Source organism: Chelonia mydas, chromosome 6 (assembly GCF_015237465.2).
Source record: "Chelonia mydas isolate rCheMyd1 chromosome 6, rCheMyd1.pri.v2, whole genome shotgun sequence".
In the NCBI taxonomy this organism is placed as follows: domain Eukaryota; kingdom Metazoa; phylum Chordata; order Testudines; family Cheloniidae; genus Chelonia; species Chelonia mydas.
Window position 1 is genome coordinate 24808333 of NC_051246.2, and position 22273 is coordinate 24830605.

Consider the following 22273-nt stretch of genomic DNA (forward strand, 5'->3'; position numbering starts at 1 on the left):
ACCCTAGAGCCAAATACTCTATAACTTGACCCATTAGTGAGCTCCGCCTCCTAGGATGCACGTGATCTGACAAAGTCTGATTCATTTTGATGGCACTGATGTGTGTATCCCTCTCTCATTTCCTTCACTGCTTTTAGATTTGGAATGTTGGCAGGTCCAGGAGTGAGAAGTGAAGGACAATTCCTGTCTTTCTCTGAAGGGTTACAGGAACATCTGAAACCCTGGGGGCCGAGGGAGAGGGGCAGTGAATGGTGACAATATGAAAGAGCAGCACAAAGAGTTGTTATCCCAAAAGCAAGTGAAGCAGAGCTCCTGCCTAGAACCTTCCCTAGCTTCCTTGGCTTCTTGCTTTAGACTTAAAGAAACAGTACACAAATGGGATGGGGATTTGGATAAGTGGAAGAGAATTGCATGGTGCTGTTACCAATAAATAAATAAGTCTGCGGAGGCAGACTTATTGATTGATTAAGTTTTTGATTAACCATTAGGGTGGCTGCGTTTCAAAACAACTTGGCACTTTTGTGGCAACACCTGATAGGTTCCCAAAATACTCTTATAAAACTAAATACTAGACCTGGTTGGGGGGGGGGGAAATTGCTGAATATTTTGACTTTTTTGGCAAAAATTCAAAAGCTGAAATTTCAGCCAAACCTGGGAAATTTTGACTTGGATATGCTGCTGCAGTGCCTCATCTCCCTGTTCTCCTTTATAAGCTGGGGGCCACAGCTGGACTACATCTCCCATGATGCACCATGGCTAGAGACTCCTATGTATACTGCCAACCTTCTCCAAGAGGGTGAGACCTTGGTGCATTGTGTGAGATGTAGCCTGACCTTTGAGACCAACCAATAGAGGAGAATGGATGAGTGAAACAACTGACCTATAACTCCCATGAGACATTGTGGTGGCATAGTCAAATAAAAATATGTAAGTCTTCTGTCTAGGGCTGTTGATTAATTGCAATTAACTCACGCGATTAACTCAAAAAAATTAATCATGATTAATTGTACTGTTAAATAACAGAATACCAATTGAAATTTGTTAAATATTTTGGATGTTTTTCTACATATATTGATTTCTATTACAACACAGAATACAAGGTGTACAGTGCTCACTTTATATTATTATTTTTATTAAAAATATTTGCACTGTAAAAATGATAAAAGAAATAGTCTTTTTCAATTCACCTCATACAAGTACTGAAGTGCAATCTCTTTATTGTGAAAGTGTAACTTAGAAATGTAGATTTTTTTTGTTGTTACATAACTGCACTAAAAAACAAAAAACAATGTAAAACTTTAGCGCCTACAAGTCCGCTCAGTCCTACTTCTTGTTCAGCCAATTGTTAAGACAAACAAGTCTGTCTACAGTTATGGGGAATACTGCTCCCTGCTGCTTCTTTACAATGTCACCTGAAAGTGAGAACAGACATTCTCATGGCACTTTTGTAGCTGGTGTTGCAAGGTATTTACTTGCCAGATATGCTAAACATTCGTATGCCTCTTCATGCTTCGGCCACCATTCCAGAGGACATGCTTCCACGCTGATGTTGCTTGTTAAAAAAATAATGAGTTAATTAAATTTGTGACTGAACTTGTTGGGGGAGAATTATAGGTGTCCTGTTCTGTTTTACCCACATTTGATGTTATAGTAGTCTCGGATGATGACCCAGCACATGTTCGGTTTAAGAACACTTTCACAGCAGATTTGACAAAACGCAAAGAAGGTACCAATGTGAGATTTCTAAAAATAGCTACTGCACTCGACCCAAGGTTTAAGAATCTGAAGCGCCGTCCAAAATCTGAGAGAGATGAGATGTGGAGCATGCTTTCAGACGTCTTAAAAGAGCAATACTCTGATGCAGAAATTACAGAACCCGAACCACCAAAAAAAGAAAATCAACCTTCTGCTGGTGGCGTCTGACTCAGATGACGAAAATGAATATGCGTTGGTCCACTCTGTTTTGGATCGTTATCGAGCTGAACCCATCATCAGCATAGATGCATGTCCTCTGGAACGGTGGTTGAAGCATGAAGGGACATATGAATCTTTAGCGCATCTGGCACGTAAATATCTAGTGACGCTGGCTACAACAGTGTCATGTGAATGCCTGTTCTCACTTTCAGGTGACATTGTAAACAAGAAACAGGTAGCATTATCTCGTGCAAACCAAACTTGTTTATCTGAGTGATTGGCTGAACAAGAAGTAGGACTGAGTGGACTTGTAGGCTCTAAAGTTTTACATTGTTTTATTTTTGAATACAGTTATATTTTTGTACATAATTCTACATTTGTAAGTTCAACTTTCATGATAAAGAGATTGCACTAGAGTACTTGTATGAGGTGAATTGAAAAATACTATTTCTTTTGTTTTTTACAGTGCAAATATTTGTAATCAAAAATAAATATAAAGTGAGCACTGTACACTTTGTATTCTGTGTTGTAGTAGAAATCAATGTCTTTTAAAATGTAGAAAACATATCAAAAATATTAAATAAATGGCATTCTATTATTGTTTAACAGTGCAATTAATCATGTGATGAAGTCCAATTAATCGCTTGACAACCCCACTTCAGCCATTTGTTTTTTCAATAAAAAATTGAAAATTTCCACAGAAAGCAGACCGCCTTTGTGAGCTTTGTTTAGCTCAAAACCCAGTTTTTCTTGGAAAAACCATTTTGACAGAATTTTTGACCAGCCCCACAAATACATGTTTTTTTCACACCGTGCTTGTGTTACTGCTGCCAGCTTCTGACTCAACAGTCAGCGAGGAGGACGTTTATCCAGTACTGTAAACCCCTTCAGAACGCAGTCGGAACAGCTGAACAAAGGTAGTTAAGTGAGCGACCCACGCGGATAGCGTCTGCTCTGCTCTCACTCTGCTTCTTGCTTGGTTTCAAACATTGTTTCACACACTGAGTGCTTGATCCATGGGGCAGCTCCTGATAAACACAGAGCACACGCTGTTCCATCTGTCCAAGGCATGCTGCTCATTAAAACAAAGCCAAATGTATGTGGATTTTAACTGGAAAACCCAGGACACTTCAGCTGTCCTGCGAGAAGTTTCCCAGAAGCCTGGGGACTCCACATTTGCTCTATGGAGTGAAATCCTGGCTCTGCTGCATCCCGTTGAATGCAGTGGAGCCAAGATTTCATCCACAGTTACTTTATAACGAAGGGGTCAGGTAAACAGGGTGTGTTGTCCTCAGAAAATGTATTTAGTCTATGCACCTAAAGCACCAGATTAATCCTGTTTAGGAAAATGAATCCTTTAGAAGCTGGTGAAGACCTCTCAGGCCTGCTTTGAATGGCAAAGTTAAGGCTTTGAGCAGCTGGAACTTGCTTTGTGCAGAAAAAGGGGCAAATCTCTGCTTTTCACCCACTGCTCCCTGGGCAAATTTTAAACTGGGATGTGTCTGATTGTCCTAGAGTTCAGCTACTGGGCGATGTGTGTGTGTGTCTCTCATTGAATGTGATCCTCAAAGGAAAAAGCAAGAACATAAGAACAGCCATACCGGCTCAGACCAATGGCCATTCTAGTCCACTATCCGTTCTTTTGACAGTGGCCGGTCCCAGATGTTTCAGAGGGAATGAACTGAAAAGGGCAGTTTCAAGAGGTCCAGTCCCAGCTTCTGGCAGTCAGAGGTTTAGGGACACTTGGAGCATGGGGTTGCATCCCTTACTATCTTGGCTAATAGTCATCAATAGACCTATCCTCTGGGAACTTATCTAATTCTTTTGGAATCCAGTTATACTTTTAGCCTTCGCAGGCATAGTATGAACTGGAGAGAGGAGACATGGTATAAACTGGACACAGACAGCTACCCCCACCATGTTTGCTGTTGAAATGCCTTGTGCAGAAAAGTTACGCCTTCTAGGAGCCTTGTAAACCACTAAAGGGAGAGGTTGATGCAACACCAAGCACAGAGTTGGGGAAGATGGTGGTGTTCTGGAAACCCTCTTCTGCTTTTAATTTTTGCAAACCATTGCTGGCTTTTGACCCCATCTCAAAGGCTGGGAATAGCAAATGAATGGTTCTGTTCACTTTGCCCATTAGGCTGCGTGAGACCATCTCCCTTCCCCTGTGTGGCACTTGCAGCCTGGAAAAGATTATGGTAAAGAGACCCTCAGATTCATTCTTTCCATTTCTAAAGAGACTTGAAATGAACTGCTGGGGTGAGGGAATATGGATGCAATGTCTCTTAACTATCTGCCTCCCCTGTAACTCCAGCATCCCATGTAGTGATGTGACTCATGCCAGATGCCGTGGAGAACTTGTGGAGATCTGCTGGAGAGGCAATCTCTGTACAGCAAAGACATTAAATAACCACTGTGACCCTTGGGAAGCTCTAGCTAAATGCTTCCCTCCTCCACAAAAGGACTCAATGGACCAGTGCTCTGATATAATACAGTAAATTCCATGGTTCTATAGGGCAAACATGAAATACACCAGCAGAGCTGTACAGACTAACAGGGAATGTCATTTGTTGTTGTTAGTTCCTCGAGGGCCTAACCAAGATCAGGGCCTCATTGTGCTAGGCACTGTATGTATGCCCAGTAAGAGAGAGTCCCTGCCCCCAAAAGATTTTCAATCTAAATAGACGAGCCAGAAAAAGGGTGGGAGAAAGGAATAATATCACTTCCTATTTTACAGATGGGGAACTGAGGCACAGCGAGACTGAGAGGGATTTTCGAAAGCGCTTTGCTTTGGCCTAAGTCTGCTCCCATGCAAGCCAGCTCCCATTGACTTCAATAGTAGCTGCGTTAGGCCAAAGCACAGTGCTTTGAACATCTCCCAGGTTATTTTCAGAAGGTTGAAGAGAAAGTCAGAGTGGGGATTTGAACCCACCGCTCCCAAGTTGCAGTCCAGTGCCTTAGCCTCAAGGTCATCATTCCTCAAGATGTGGTGGCCCAACGGTCTGGTCTGCTATAGTAAATGCCATGATCCTTTAGCCCAAATGTGCAATCTACCAGGCAAGCTGGGCCGACTGACAGGGAAAGTGACCCCTCTTCACACTTGGAGGTTAGCTGTGGTGGAGGGAACCCCACCCCACCCCTTTCTTTTAAATGACTCCTTCCAGTGCTGAATAGTTAAAAGACCAATAGTTGATTAGTGGTCACAACTTTACATAAATGCAGAACCTAGAGTGAAGGCAGGTGTGTGTGCGTGGGGGGACTCTTTACCCGCTCTACTTACGAAAAAGCAGCCTCCCATGTAATATACTTTTAGTGACCTTGAAGTATATTCAGGATGTAGTACAGGATGTCCAGCTTTTTTTTTTTTTTTTAATTATTATTGTGGTAACAAGGGGAGCCTCTCTCTCCAGTGTCACATTTCTCCACGTTGGATGGCATCCAAGTGTGTGCGGCCAGGCAGTAACAGTGCCTTCCCGAGAGCAATGAAATAACATGCTGCACGTGAGAGAGACTGGGGCGCTGGCAGGATGCAAGGGGAGTCTCGGGGATGCTGATGTGCCCCTGCTGAGCTCTGGTAGCTGAGCTGGTGGCAGTCATGTGTTAAGTTTTCCTGGACGGCACATCACCTGTTGATTAACAAGTAGCCCGGGCCCAACAGAGTGGCGCTGACTCTCGCTCTTCAGAGCTTTCATGAAGTGCTCTGGGTACAGACTGGCTTTCTTTGGTCAGAGAGCCAGATCTTCAGCTGGGGTAAGTCCGCAAAGCTCCATGAAGTCAACAGAGCTATGTCAATTCACCCCCGATGAGGAGGAGCTGGCCCTGTGTTATTGTCTCACCTGCCTGGGAGCGGAACTGCGAGAGCTTTGAGTTAATGGCTTGGAGGTTTGTCTAGTGTTACTGAGGCTTCGCTTCTTCAAGCTTGCGGCACTGTACCCTGCCAAGAGAGAGAGCTGTGCGATAGGGTTCTCTTTAATCCTAGCCCCACAGGCCCCCATAAGCTGGGACTGTCTGGGTAATGGCAGCCTTGCTTGGTCATGAAACCCCAGTGGTGTTGGTGCTAAACCTTCATCATCTTAAGGTTCCAGGTTCCCCCCCGCAACCCCGAATCTTCTTCCTGTCACTGCAACACTCCTCTAGTAAGTAATGCTCAGCTGCCCCTCCTATTTAGCCAGCAGATGTCACTAATCGTGCAAAACAAGATTCGCCATTTGTCAGCTGATGGGGCATCTGCCGTAGAGAGAGCAAGTTCTTTACCCTGGCGCATTGCTGTATTCTAAACAAAGCCTAACCCTAATTTCATAATTTTTATTCTTGAATTAACAATCTTGTGCAAATTCCTCCTAGACTGGTATGCGTTGAAGGTCATTAGGAAATAAATAATGATTTCCCATACATTTCAAATAATGTCATGGATCTGATTGTTTGACCTGAATGCCTCAGGCGCCTCCATTAGTGATCATTTAATTGCCAAAGAACTTTACAGCATCATCGCTGGTAAAGTAACTTCGGATGTTTCTCAGCCCCTCCATTATTAAAACTGAATGAATGGGCTTTATTTGCTCATTCTTGGCTATAGTGTCCTTTATAGATCTAGGGTCTGCTCCCAAACCCACTGAAATCAGTGGAAGTCTCTCTATTGAATTCAAAGGGCATTGCATCAGGCCCATAAAGTGGCAGTTATCTTTCCCCTTGTTGCTATGGTATAGGTGTTCAAGCATCACATAGCAGGCATGTGATGATGTGGCATTATTTCCTTAAATATCTTTATTTTATTTTAAAGAATTGAGTCATCTGAACTATAAATCCCCATTAAAGCGAAACACAGTTCGAATTGTTTTCAGTGAGTTGTTTCAATGTGTTTGATGCTACCATTACTGCCATATTACTTATAGTCTGAAAAATGCAACTGCATACCACTTTCATTATATCAGTAGCTGTAAACTATTAGTTGTATCTGGTGAAATGGCATAAACTGTGCTAGTGTCATGTTAGGGAAATAGAGACAAATTTTTGACCCCAAATTTAGGTGTGTGGTTTTTTTTTTTAAACACATTTATAAAATATATAATATCAGAAGCGGCCATGATTTAAAAAAAAACCCACCACCACTTCTAATAGAAACAGTTGTGCCGAAATAAGCATTCCCTCTCGCTGTTTGCAATCCAAACGTTGTGTGTGATGCACAAGGTATAACTGATTACAAACAGAAGTGAAACTGGCTTGTCTGTTCATGATCCTAACAGAGAGGTGCTAAATGATGAGAGACTATTTCTTCTATTCTAATATTCTGAGATTTTGCTTGTAACAGAACATATTCTTAATAGTGATTTTAACTTCATATCCCTTTGAGTCAGAACATTAATCAGTGGATACAATTTTAAGCATATAATTTGTACTGATTTTCTGAAATAAGGCGCCATTGCATATATTTGTTACCACGCTTCTACTATTTATAGATAGGAATATAGAATCAGTGTATCAAACTGTGGAATGAGTTCTCAGTGTGAAGACTTTACTGGCAAAGATCATGTCAAAATATAGGTCATTGTTGCAGGCAAAGGAAATTCCATGCTTGTTTTCAAATTAACAATTAAACAAACCTGTGTGTGGTTAGAACCGCATTTTTACTGTAACTGCGCAGCAAATGGCTCTTTTCTCTCTTTCTGTAACTGTCCATGGGGTGAAGTAAGAGGGGGATGGAGAGACTGGGATGGGCAGCTGCTTTCTTTATTTGGTATTGGTTGCCCTATAGCTCCAATGGCAAGGCCTTTTCCAGCTGTCTGTGTATTCTGTGAATAAGCCAGTTTATCTTTCTGGCTCGTTCCATGATACAGTCATCAGTAAAGGTTGCAGCAGTATTAGAACAACCTGCTACCCAGTTAGGGCTAATCTTTTTCTGCTGCGCAAACAACACAAAGGTTCCTGGATTCTTTCCTGTTTCCTTAAAGAGACACAAGCAACCTGAAATCTAGTCAATTAAAAAAAGAAGAGAAAGCTGTAGAGATGTAGTTCCAGATATTATACCTGCTCCTGAGTCCCCAGGCCAACTTTTGTGGAGGTTTTTGTTTGCTTATTTTTTTCTTTTTTACAATTTGTTTCCCTGTTTCTACTGGATTTTTTTCCTCTCTTGTTGATGTATGAAAAAAACAAAGAACAAGGGCCACTAACTGCTCATATAGGGGAAAGAGTGACTTTAGTAACCTTAGTCTTTCGAGACAGTGGGGCTGAGATTTTTCAAAGCAGCCTCAGATTAATGGGTATCCAAATTCCTTAGGTAGTTTTGAAAACCTCAGCCTACGTACATACAGGGGGAAATCAGTGTAGGGCATTGATCTTTGTGGTTCTTTGGCTGGACTTCTCTGAATCTTTTAAACTGACCTGTTCCAGCAGATTTATGCGGCTTTACTTTCATCCGCGTATTCAAGGTACATGATTTTGTATGTGACCAGGATAATAATCTCCAGTACCTATAGCTGTCTGACTAGGGCACAAATCTCCAACCATTGTAGAGCTGACTGCATATTGCATCTGTGGATGTCACTACGCTCTGCCTTTTCCAATGACACTGTTTCCATAGTAACCAATGTAACTTCAAAGGGGGCAGGGGAGAAAGCAGAGAAGAGTGAGGAATAAATAAAGCGAGTGGCATAAAGTCTGTGTGAAATGGTATAAGGACCTATAAAGTTTTTTGTTTTTTTTTGCCTCTTGCCTTAAAACCAACATGTGACTACACTACTCACCAGCAATACAACGATCCCAAATGCATGCAATAAAAACTTGGTAGGATGCCACACTATCATAAGACACTCATTCCAACAGAACTGCTGCTTTAAGAGAATATTTCAGGATGTACATTTTAGCACTTAGAAGAGAGGAAGTGCTATTGTTCAGGTAGCATATGCAAACTTAACTTTGCCCCTTTTGTGCCTGGGCATTACAATACATGATGCTATTATTTCTATACAACCCCTGGCTCTCGTTCAATGCTCACATTAAAGGATCATATGGAAAGGTCAATGCACAGCTGAGCACATTGCATAGAATCAGATAGTACTCCCTCAGTGTTTTAATGTGAACCTAAATTACTTGCTGTGCAATCTTCTTTTCTTACAAGTCTGATCCAGCAAAGCACTTATGCAGGTGCTTTTCTTTAAGCATGACTGCACACTTAATATCGAACAAGTGTTGCTGAACTGGGGCTTTGGTGCACTGGGCGATATCTTCTTAAAAGCATTATCATTATTAAGAAAGCTAATGGACACATATGAGCCCTTGTAACTCTCAGCCAAACCGTAACTATATTCCTGGAGCACAGAAAGTCACATGTTCTCCTCAAACACCTCCCCACTCCTGAGTGTCAGCTTTCTAGCCTAAACCCCTTTGGTGCTGCAGCTGGGGTTTTATTGTTGCTGGGTATTTTTAAAGTGGCAAGAATTGCTTTATAATAGGAAAAGGGTTTTTCTCCTCTCCTCATTCTCAACAAACGGCTGGATTGTTTTTAACTCAAAACTTAAAAATCACCTTTGGGGAGATGAGGCCAGGCCAGAGTTACGCCACTCTTGATTTCTCAGTCGTAACATTTCCCCACAAGCAGCTCTGCACTTTCTCACATGGCACCCCTTAGGGCTGGGGGGAGCTCCCTGCAAATATCGAGGAATGAAAACAACACACATTCTGAAATACACACGCACATACTAATCCTGGCTCTGAACACTGACAATGGGCAAGTCATTCAGCCAGCCGGCGTCTCAGTTTTCCTCATCTGCGAAACAGTGGCTGACCAGTGACCGACCTCACTGGGCTGTTGGGAGCTCTGAAGATAAGTAACACCTGCAAGGACTGACGGTGAATAAAGACACCCTGCTTTCCTTTCCCACCGTCTCCTGCCTTGACTGGAGATGAAGAATTCCACAGCCTAATTCCCTACAGGCTGTGAAAGAGACGGCACATGTACACAAGGCAGAGCTCACAGGTCACATCCACCCCATGGTAGCATTAGTGTAGATGAGGTGCTAGTAGCCACCAGCATTTTAATCACGTCAGCGACATCTATTTTCAAGCCCCCTACTGACACAAGCCCCCACCCCCCAGCATTATTAAAATCAAAAGAGAATAGAGACAAAGACTGACACGTCTTAATAAATAGGAAGGGTTTTATTTGTACTCCTGAAGTAGCCAGGTACAAACACACCCATAGGTAGTCCTTGCCCCCAAAGTACTTCCACCCTAAATAGATAAGACAAGCACAAGCTGTGAGGGGATACGGGCACAGCGCTGCCAAGCAGTCAGAAACTATGAGTGGGGCACCAAACAATGAGACTGGTTTAAAAATCTTGAGATTTTTTTTTTCTTGCCAAAAAGTAAGAGCTTTGGGATTTTTTTCTTTGCCTTCTGGTTTGTGAGCCTTAGGGAGGGCTCAGCTCACCTCTTCAACCTTTTCTCTCCAAACATAAGGGCTAGAAACTTACTCCTATTTTTTTTTTTAATGAAAGCTGGGATTCTCTCTTAATCCCCTGTCTCCAGGAGCTGGGGCTTTAAATAAAACATCAGCTATTATGAGACTCATGACAGGAGTGGCAGAAAGTCCCTACAAGTGTGGGGGGAGCCACCGGTGCCCGAACCATGGCCCTGTTCCCGCTGCACTGCCCCTTCTCCCCAAGCCCCCGCCCTTGCGCTGCCCGTTCTCCGAAGGCCCCACTCCCATGCCGTCTCTTCCCCCCAAAGACCCTGCCCCCTGCTCGCTCCTCTCCACTTCCTCCCACCCCCCGTCGCTTGTGGGAAAAAGTGTGGGGGCCATGGCCCCCTGGCTCCCCCTGTTCCGGTGCCCCTTACTCATGATAAATTCATGAGAGTTGGCAACACGGCAGGCACAGGGAGGTGCAGTGATTTGACCCAGGTCACGCAGCAGGGCAGAAGCAGGCCCAGGATGCTGCTCTAGCCCACACTGACTCTCTGGCATTTCTCAGCCCTTCTGGAAGCTAGTTTCATGTTGTTTAGTGCTGACTCTATAATGATTAACTAGAAGGCATGGGGGTCTGGGATTAAAGTTCCACTTGCACTCTGCGTGGACTCCCTGCCTCAGTGAAGCAAGGCCCACGGGCACCACCTTGACCGGCGGTTGATTCCGCTGTGTCTAGGCAGGGACACTCCATTCTGAGCTAAGGCCCGGGGTCCGTTTCCATGAGGCCTTCTTGCTAAGGAAACTGCCCCCCAGGATCTGGTGACTGTCTTTGCTGCCTGCTGAGCCACAACAAAGCCTGTGGCAGGAAACAGCTGCTGTAACCCACAAGACTTGGGTCCTGCTCAGCCCAGGTTTACGAGAAGTGCTGTGCTCACAGGCTTCTCCTTTAGAGCTGTGCAGCTAATTGACTTGGAGCTTGTCCTGCACCACATTGCCAACAATGATCCAGCAGGGAAAGCGTCTGTCTGGTTTACACCAGCAGAACCAGAGTCCCATCCAGGCATCAATAGTAACGTCCTTAAGGTCTCTCCTCCTTCAGTCCAGATGCCCCAGTACCAGCTTAGATTTAGATGACAGTCCTCGCCCAGGATCATCTAAATGAATTTCCTTCCCAGTTGGCATAGGAGCAAGGTAATCCTGAGGGTGCTCCTGTCCTTCCCTAGTGTGCGCGTCTCGTTCTTAACTATAGTAAAATGTCACGTTGTTTGTTGGTTCGCATCCTGAAGGCAGGGGCCTTACTGGGGCAAGCCACTTGGCTAGAGGTAAAGCACTGGGTGCTGGGACCTGTAGGCTCTGTCGGCTGCTCCTTGGCACTAAAGAAGAAGGCACCCACTCTGTTGATGCAAGCTAGCTGTGGCTCTTGGGCTCCTAGCAAGCTGACAGTTCTGCCCCTCAGTTGACCAGAACTTGGATTCCACTGGGCTAAAAGCCAATCATCTCTGAGTTCTTTTGCCCCAAAGAGCCCCATTCTCTGTACACAGGTGAAGAAGAACTTCTTAATATATAGTCATGTAGAGAAAAGTCCCTGAAAGTTTTGAGTGGTTTGCTTACCATGTTCCCTTTTATGTAGTATGTTTTTATTTCTGTTCAAGTCAGCCAGGGTCACCTGAAGACCAGAGCCAATGGAGCACTCTACACAAGAGAGAACTCTCTCTCGAAATGCAGAATTAATTAGCTAACCCTCTAGCTGGGTGATTCAAACCTTTTCAGATTCACTTTGCCAGGAGCTCTTCTAATTAGAAGGCTTTTAGGTCTCCTAATTACTTGGGAACTATAATAAAGTGGGGTCTTTTGATAAAATGATGATGTGCTGGGGGTAGAGGGTAGCAATTTGTCTTGGAGATGGTTGATTCCAGCTCATGAATAGGTCTCATAATTGGGCAAGAATATCCTGCCTCTTCAACCTTTTATGTACCAAAGAACAGTGCCTTGGGCTCATTATCCATGTGGGCTGCTCCCACTTTTGAAATGGAAATGATTAATCTCCTAACAAGGAAGATGAGGCCTGCGTGTGCTGGCAGTGACTGAAGAGATCTCACCGCCACCTACACACACCACAGAGCAGGCTTTTTCAGTGTCACATGTTTGTTTTGTTCCTCGTTACCTCCCATCTGTACAATGCTGATGCTGCTCTTCCCCTTGTCTTGCAATCCCTCCTCTCCAACACACTAGCCATGGTACCCTCCCACTCTGGCTGGCATTGCCACTCATCAGTGAGAAGACAGAATTACCTTTGTTTCAGCTACAGGGTCACCCAGTGTTCTCTCAAACAGCAAAGCCACCATCTTCTCACACCCCGGGCAGAGCAAGTTTTCTGCTTACTACAGGGTGACGCTCCGAAGAGATGACACTGGACTCCAGCAAGACTCCACTCAGCTAAGCTAACAGATGCATAAGGTTGGCATTGTCAGACTCACCACTCTCCAACCTGGCATTGGCAAAGGCCCAGATTATGTGGTGCTTGAAACCCTGGGCGTGAAGTTTTTTACTTTACAGTGCTCTGAGTGTGAATTTACTCCACCATGCAATTGACCAAACTGCGTCCCTCAGGCTTCGAGGACGATACGCCTATTCCAGTCTGTTTTAGAAGAACAGTGGTAGTAGTTTCAGAGTAGCAGCCGTGTTAGTCTGTATCCGCAAAAAGAAAAGGAGGACTTGTGGCACTTTAGAGGCTATCAGATTTATTTGAGCATAAGCTTTCGTGAGCTACAGCTCACTGCATCCGAGTGAGCTGTAGCTCACGAAAGCTTATGCCCAAATAAATTGGTTAGTCTCTACGGTGCCACAGGTCCTCCTTTTCTTTTTTAGTGGTAGTAATGATGACTCTCTATTAAATGTTTTAACTTTCCTATGCGATTAGAGACACTGAGGAAATCACCCACTTTATGAAACAGTGATCTGAATGAACTCTTCTCTCCTGGGAGCTTCTGCAGTATAGCCTGTTACTGCCCATAATTATCACCCATCAAGGTATAGCCACATAACCTGTCTCCTTAGACATTCATTAAGCTACGCAGTCCAAGGATGGTTTTTGTGAGTGCCTACCCTGCAGTCTCAACCCAGAATGTGAAAATCAAGGTGAGTTCTTTCTGTAAAGATTCTGCAGTCAGGAATGAGTTAACAGTTAAGTTATTGATACATAAGCTGGAATAGAGTCCAGCTCAGTCTCCAAATGTTGTATTGGCTCTACAGGACTACAAGAACAGTAAGTATAAAGGCTTATTATAGTAAACGGCAGGTGAGGGGATTAATGAATGCAACTGTGATGACAGATACAAACAATGGGCTTCCGCACAGCTCAACTTCCAGCTTTGTTTCCCTTGTTTACCAGGGACAACCGCTTGTCTGGAGATCTATACAGCACACAGAGACATCTGAATAATATACTGTAAATAAATATGTCATCATGGTTGCTGTTAAAAATCAGGAGACCTGATTCTGAATGCTCTCAGGGAAGATATTTCGTAGATAAAAATGACACCTTTTTACTCAGTCACTTTTCAGAGCAGAGCCACATTTTAACTCTCCAAATAGCAATAATGAACAAAAGACTGCCTAGTCCTTTTGGGTTAGTGTCAGTTACTTCTTGCTTACGTACATGACATTCTTTGTCCTTCCAGTGTATCAAGAGTGCAAACAAAAATTTACTCAGCTATTGTTCTTGCACCTGGACAATGGTCTTAATTTCTTGAAAATTAAATAAATTCCTTGGCTAGTGCTGTTAAATCTGTCTCAATCCTCTTGTCCTGCTCACTCCTTCCCTGCAATGCAGAGCTGAAATCTAAAGCAATTGGTGTAGGAAGGCTTAAAATGTGTTACTGGTAATAAGGAAAAACAGTCTATAGGGAACTGTACTGAGCCTCTCACTGGGAAGGTGGGGTGTGTGTGTGTGTGTGTACACACGCACAGTATCACAGTAGCAATGCTATAGATGCTCATAACTTATTGGAAATTGTTTTCTATGGCAGCTGAAGTTTGTTTGTGTGTGTGTGTGTGTGTGTTTCTTCCTACAAAATGAACATTTTAGATTAAAATTCTATTTGGCAGCTTTTGAGTTCTCAGAACATGTAGGCTTGGAGATAAGGGGGAAAAGTGTTTGTTTGGTTTATTTATTTAATTTCCCATCTCATGTCCCATGCAAAACATTTTCTTACTTTTCTTTATGCTTGAATAAAATGGGGGGAGGGTGGTTGAAAATCTCCTTCCCCCCCCACATGTATTAAAAAAAAAAAAAAGTTGAAAATCAAAGTGAAAAGGCAGGGAAGGAGAACCAAGCTGAGGAGAGTGGGGAGGTGTGTGACTTATTTCTCTCTTCTCCCTACCCCTGGTTGTGAAAACTTTCCTTGATCCCCACCAAAATGGTACTCTGTGTGTTGGTCAGCCCCCTGTTCTGGATTTTCATCACCCTGGTGGTGCAGATTTGACAGTAGTGGGTGAGCCGTCCTTAAACACTGGGCAGGGGGAGAAGCTACTAGCAGGAAGGGGTAAGATCAAATAGTTGGGGGGGGAAGTGGGGGGGGGGGGTACTTTTATCTTAAACACTCCTGAGGGTTGCTTTTCTTTCTATTTCCTTTCTGCCCCACCATGGAAACCTTGTTCAACCCAAAGGATTTTATCCTCCCCACACTTTAGAACCCCCTCCCCACATCCCATCTACAAAGGGGGGGGGAGGGGGGAAATGGAACTGGCTGCCTTCTGAGCTGCTCTTAACTCTGCTGAGCGTCACCACTGAGCTGCCATGGCTTATTACTTTCACTTTGCCTCTCCAGAGCCTAAATGCTGCCTGCATAGTTCGCCCAGCCTGTGGAGGGAATGACTAGGGTTGGACAGTGAAACCCTGCCTCCTGTAAGGAAGGATTATTATACCCATTGTGCATGTAGGAAATTAAGGGACAGAGACTAAAGTGACTTGCCCACGGCAGAACCAGGAATTGCACCCAGCTCTCCTGGGTCCCAGCTCAGTGCCTTAAAGAATATGCAGCCCTTCTTGAGAATTGCTGGGTTTGTTTAAATAAGGGCTTTGCTCCTTCCTGTACCATCTTCTCTTAGTTCATGATCCCATCCTGATGAATCTTTCCTGGCAACCGACTGTTGCCAATGGAGAATTGTGACTTCACTGCAGGACTGAGGAGAAGGTGTGCATGTCTTTGTGTGAGGACATGGCAAGAGCCAGCCCCATCGCAGCCAGGAGCATTAGCTCTCTGACATCAGCTCAGGAATGCCTGCACCTTGTTTGTAGCAGGCAGCTCTTTGTGAGGCAATCAGAGGTATTGCCCTCTCTCCATCTGAGGCCTCGTCTCCTGCCTCCCCAGTGACCCCAGTCAAAGACGTGAGATGCTCTCGGTGCTGCGCTCCTGACCAAGGAGGCGTTACTAGGTAACCTGCCGTGAGTTGGCCTCTCTCTGAAGCGTGTGTATGGTGGGTTGGAGCAGGTGTGATCTGCAGTTCATTTTCATTTAACTATTTCAGCTTCCTCCATTGCAGCTGTTGGACCCTGGCCGGGAGAGCTTTGGGAAGATGGAGAACCGGAGGCGAGAGCTCTTGGATGCCCTGTGGGAAGAAGAGGAAGAGGACGAGGATGGCGTGGCTGCCAGAGCCTCCTCCAGCCTCCACCTGAGCAAAGCAGAGGACATGCAGGTAGAGATGCTGGAAAAGGCCAGGGAGCTCTTTCAGTTGTGTGACAAGGAGGAGAAGGGCTTCATCACCAAGCTGGACATGCAGGTAAGGGGAGGAAATCCTCCTGTTCTGCTTCTGGGCAGGAAGCTATGGAACCATGTGTGCCATGTGCACTCAAGGGGGACTGCTTTACCTCACATTGCTGGGTGCTCTTGGTCAGGCCATGTATAACCTCTGTTGTCTCATGGCCCCTCTGAGGTGGACTGTGCCAGTAGCCCACTGGAAAACAGAGAGAACTGAAGCAGAGTGATTTTTTTTTTAAATAACATTTTGATGGAAATTTCTAATTTTGGGGTGGAGAAGGAGAAAAGTTGTCAGAATTTTTCCAAAATTCACCCCCTTTATCGTCACCACTACCCTGGCCTACTCTACAGCATGGGGCAGGGGATTTCAGAATTCTGACACTTCTTTTCAAAAATATTGTGTCCCATCTCCCCACCATGGCCCTGATAACAAGACACATTGCTCGATTTTTCTCACTTTGGTTGTACCTATAATTTCTGTGGATGGTCTCTTTCCTTTAAAAACTAGTTCCAGGACTGAATTATGACTGTGATGTGGAGAGAGGCATCTCTCTGCTTCCTATTTTGAGTTAAAATCTTGGGGTTTTACAGCTGTATCAAAAGTAGGATAATTCCCTTTAGTGTACATACCAGGAAGGTCACACTGGGATTCTGTTCTGTCCCAGCTCTTTCTGAACAATTAACATTACCGGCATACACTATGTTTAATAAACAAGAGCTGTTGAGTCATTTTGTATTGGGTTGTGCAATGCCTAGTTTCATGTGCTTTTAATAAGAGGTTTTATTAAGCTTTAGCCAGAGCTGTTTGTTTAACAAGCACTACTAGGATCTCTGCTGTGGTTTTCGTTATGTGTATGATGGTAGCTCCGAGGAGCCCCAGCTGAGATCATGGCCCATTGTGCTGGGCGCTGCACACACACATAGTAAGAGATGGTCCCTGCCCTGAAGAGTTAATCTTCTTTCTCCCATCCTTTGTGTATTTAGGTTTGTATTCTTATTCTCCTTTTACCAGATGGGAACTGAGGCACAGAGAGATTAAATGACTTGCCCAAGGCCACACAAGAAGTTTGTGGCAGAGCTGGGAGTTCAACCCAGATCATCTTCTGAATCCCAGTCCCCAAGACCATGTGTCCTCTTTGATAGGAGTAGCATGGGTGAGGGCGCTGGTACCCATAATACCACATTGTTATGCCATAAGCAGTCCTTCTAACTGGTGTTGATGCTCTGAGAGAGCCACAGCCAGCCCTCCTCAGTCAGAATGACAGGAAAAGCCCAGTAGATGATAGAGGACAACTAAAAAGATAACAGGTGGTACTGGAGGAAGTTGGGGATAAGGGCCGATCCTGGAAGAATGCTCCTCAGAACCAAATAACCCGTAGAAAGCAAAATGCCCTCTGCACAGTCCTGGCCATTAATCTAGTTCCCCGTGCTGATGGGCATTCCAAACTACTTCATACCGGCCCAGCTGCATTGTCTTCACAGTTGCAGCATCTCACTCCCAGTAGGGTGGGTGTGAGGGCACTGATCCAAGCCCAGTAGGAGTCATTGGAAAGACTTAAGTTGGGCTGTGGGTGGGTCCAGAGTTTGGTATTTATTTTGTCCCTCCTCCTGTCTGTCCAGCGGCTGCAGAGTGAACTGCCCCTGACCCCAGAACAGCTGGAGGCTGTCTTTGACAGCCTGGAGCAGGACAATAATGGGTACCTGACGCCTGTCGAGTTCAGCATGGGACTAGGTAAGAGCAGCAGGTAGACGTGGGTAATGTGTTAAAATGTATATAGGAGAGATGGAGCAGAGCTCATTGGCTCTAAACCCTCACCTGCCAACTGCCTGCAACCAGTTGGCCCATCCTTCTTGTTTCTTCTCCACCCTATGTTAATATTAACCTAGGTCATGTGTGTATATCATAACCCTGAGATGTCTCCCAACTCTCCTAGGCATTCCTGTCATTCCAGTCCTGTAGAACATTCCTTTTATCAGCTTCTGCAGTACTTCCACGTAACTGCCAGCCATACCTCTGAACCTCTCTGACTGGCCACATGCCATGCCTGGGCTTCCATCTGGTGTTCCCAGCAGGCAGGAAATCCCAGGTCAACCGGCTGCATAAGGAACATTATTTTCTGAGGGGACAAAATCCGCACCTTGGAAATCAGCTCCATGCATAGATTTCAAGGCCAGAGGGGACCACTGTGATCATCTGATCTGTCCTCCTGTATAACACAGGCCATAGAACTTCCCCACAATAATTCCTAGAGAGTATCTTTTAGACGAACATCCAATCTTGATGGCAAATCCATCACCACTCTTGATAAGTTGTTCCCATGATTAATTACCCACAGTAGTAGAGATTTATGCCTTTATGGATTTATATGACGCAGCACTTCAGCTGTCCTGTTGTGCTGATGAAAGTGCTGTTAGTTTGATAATACAGTGAAGAGAAATGAAGCCCTGCTTTCCTGTTGGTTACAAGTACTCTTTATTAGCCATTAGAAAATGCTGGTATGGTAAACAAGTCCACAGTAGCAGCTGCCGATGCAGTTCAAGACACAACTGATGAGGGAGAGGAATGTGTATAACAATAATGACCTCCATGACCTCCACTCCATTCCTCCAGCTGGTCATGAAGTCTTAGAAAATACACTCCCTGTTGGCTCTGATTGTTTAAATAAGAGGCATCTCTGTATGTGGTGGGTTGTGTGGCTAGGCTACGTGGACAGTTTAACGGCTCTCTGGCTCGGAGCAGAGGGGTAGTGTATGAATCAGGGCCGAGATTTTCCAAAAGTGACTTGGCATTTGGGATACTTCAATCTGAGATAAAAATACTCAATAAATAAAAACAGTAGGAAATAAAATAACTAATAAATCAAAACAAAAACAGTAAGAGAATCAAAACATGCCACTATGGCTAAACAACAGTGTAAAAGAGGCAAATAGAGTCAAAAAGACTTCCTTTAAAAATTGGAAGTCAAATCCTGGTGAGGAAAATAGAGAGGAGCATAAACTCTAGCAAGTCAAGTGTAATTAAGCAGGCCAGAAAAGAATTTGAAGAGCAACTAGCAAAAGAGACACGGACTAACAGCAAAAGCATTTTTTTTAATACATCAGAAGGAGGAAGCCTTCCAAATAATTAGTGGGCAACTGGACAATAGAGGTGCTAAAAGAGCAGTTGGGGAAGACAAGGCTGTTGTGGAGAAGCTAAATGAATTCTTTGCATCAGTCTTCACCGTAGAGGATGTGCGGGTGATTCCCACACCTGAGCCATTCTTTTTAGGGGACAAATCTGAGGAACTGTCCCAGACTGAGAAGTCAGTAGATGAGGTTTGGAACAAACTGATAAATTAAACAGTAATAAGTCATCAGGACCAAATGGTATTCACCGAAGAGTTCTGAAGGAACTCAAATATGAAATTGCAGAACTATTAACTGTGGTATGTAACCTATTATTTAAATCAGTTTCTGTACCAGATGACTGGAGAATAGCTAATATGATATGGATTTTTTTTTTAAAGGCTCCAGAAGTGATCCTAGCAATTAGAGGCTGGTAAATTTCAGTACCTAATTCAGCCTAATTTCAGTACCAGGCAAATTGGTTGAAACTATAGTAAAGAACAGATATATCAGACATGTAGATGAATATGTTGGGGAAGAGTCAACACAGCTCTTGTAAAGGGAAATCATGCCTCATCAATCTATTAGAATTCTTTGAGGGTACCATCAAGCATGTGGACAATGGTGATCTGGTTGATACAGTGTACTTGAACTTTCAGAAAGCCTTTGACAAGGTCCCACACCAAAGGCTCTTAAGTAAAGAAAGCAGTCTTTCTGGGATAAGAGGGAAAGTCCTGTCACGGATCAGTAACTGCTGAAAAAAACAAGCAACAAAGGGTAAGAATAAATTATCAGTTTTCACATTGGAGAGAGGTAAATAGGAGGGTCCCCAAGGATCTGTACTGGGACCTGTGCTGTTTAACATATTCAGAAATGATCTGGAAAGGGGGGCAAACAGTGAGGTGACAATGTTTCCAGATGATACAAAATTACTCAAGATAGTTAAGACCAAAGCTGACTGTGAAGAGCTACAAAGGGATCTCACAAAATTGGCTGACTGGGCAACAAAATCGCAGGTGAAATTCTGTGTTGATAAATGCAAAGCAATGCAAGTTGGAAAACGTAATCCCAATTATATATACGAAATGATGGGATCTAAATTAGCTGTTACCACTGAAGGAAGAGATCTTGGTGTCATCGTGATAGTTCTCTGAAAACATCTGTTCAATGTGTAGGAGCAGTCAAAAAAGCTAACAATGTTCGGAACCGTTAGGACAGGGATAGATAATAAGACAAAAAATGTCATAATGCCAGTGTCTAAATCCATGGGACAACCACACCTTTAATACTGCATGTAGTTCTGGTCACCCCATCTCAAAAAAGATGTGTTAGAATTGGAGAGAGTTCAGAGAAAGGCACCAAAAATGATGAGGGGTCTGGAACAGCTACTGTATGAGGAGAGATTAAAAAGACTGGGACTGTTTAGCTTAGGAAAGAGACGACTAAAGGGGGATATGAGAGAAGTCGATAAAATCGTGTGTGGTGTGGAGAAAGTGAATACGGAAGCGTTATTTACCCCTTCAGATAATACAAGAACCAATCACCCGAAGACATTAATAGGCAGCAGGTTTAAAACAAACATACTGAAGTACTTCTTCACACAAGGCACAGTCAACCTGTGGAAATCGTTCCCAGGGGATGTTGTGAAGGCCAAAACTATGACGGGGTTCAAAAAAGAACTAGATAAGTTCATGGAGGACAGGTCCATCAATGGCGATTCGTCAAAATGATCAGGGACGCAGCCCCATGCTCTGAGTGTCCCTAAGTCTTTGATTGCCAGAAGCTGGGACTGGACAACAGGGGATAGATCATTCGCTAATTGCCCTGTTCTGTTCATTACCTCTGCAGCATTCGACACTGGCCCCGGTCAGAAGATAGGATACTGGGCTAGATGAACCACTAGTCTGTCCCAATGTGGCCATTCTTATGTTCCTATGAGATACTCTACAGGTCCTGGTTTTAAGAGGGCGGATACTCAGTGCTTTCCCTTATCTCAAGTTGGGCATCCAAAAATGGAGCCACTCAGAATTGGTAACCACTTGTGCAAACCTTGGCCCGAGTGTGTGTGTTACCATCTCCTCAATCTAAGGGAGACCCTTCTCTCAAGACAAGGTCATGTTGATTCTATGGACCCACTTACTCCATCAAAATTAACACAACAGACAGTGGGCCTGATTTATTGCTCTGTTACTCCAGTCTGGCCCATTGAAACTGGTGTAAAACTGGAGTGACTTGGTGGTCAATCAGGCTCTGTGTCTTTAAGAGGAATTCTGAATTCCTATTCAGGGGATTTTAAGAGAGACCTTGAGGAACAGACCTGGACAGCAGGAAGGGCCTCTGGTATAGTGTTTGACACTAACCAAGCTGAGCTGGGTTTTGGTTTATAAAAAACTGCAGAAACACAGAAGTATATTGACAAATGTCTAACCTGACCCAGCTTCTGTGTGTCCTGGTGCTTCCTGTGTTCTGCCTCTTTCAATTTTAAACTCTCTGGACCAGGGACTCTTTATATGAGTAACTGGCAAGTGGCCAGGGGCGAAAGTGAGCCGGTACGGGCCAGTACGGCGTACCGGTCAGAAGCCGGTACTGGCCCATATGGAGCCCATGTTAAAGCGCTGCCACCCACCTGTTGGCAGCCCTGCTGGTAGGGTCCATACCGGCAGGGCCGCTGACGGTGGGTGGGGGAGGAGAAGGGGCACCAACGTTAAAGCGCTGCTGTGGCAAAGGACCCTCCTTTAACGTTGCTGCCCCTTCCCCACCCCTGCTGGCAGCTCTGCCAGCAGGGACCCTACAGCTAGGGCTGCCGACAGGTGAGCCAAAAGGGGCAATGACATTCAATCGCTGCCGCAGCACTTTAGCATTGTTGCCCCTTCCCCCACCCCCACCCCCCAGGGTCCCAGCGGCCGCTGCTGCAGCTACTGCAGCAGCAGCCAGAGCCTGGGCCCTTTTAAATTACCGCCGGAGCTCCGGGTGGCAGAGGCCAGGCAGCACGGATGGACCAGCTGGGGGAGACTGACTTCCCCCGCAGCCCCGCCCCTTCCATCCATGGCGCCGGCCCCCGTACTGGTAAGAATTTATTATTACTTTCACC

At 44.6% G+C, this 22273-nt stretch overlaps 1 protein-coding gene across 1 annotated transcript in view; it reads left to right on the forward strand.

Moving 5' to 3' along the window:
* The window catches only part of CRACR2B (calcium release activated channel regulator 2B), a 76291-nt gene that overhangs the window by 13069 nt on the left and 40949 nt on the right, over positions 1–22273 (forward strand). The window contains exons 2-3 of the mRNA XM_043547926.1: positions 15848–16099; positions 17698–17809. Coding sequence (XP_043403861.1) covers positions 15848–16099; positions 17698–17809 — 364 coding nt within the window. The remainder of the gene's footprint in view (positions 1–15847; positions 16100–17697; positions 17810–22273) is intronic.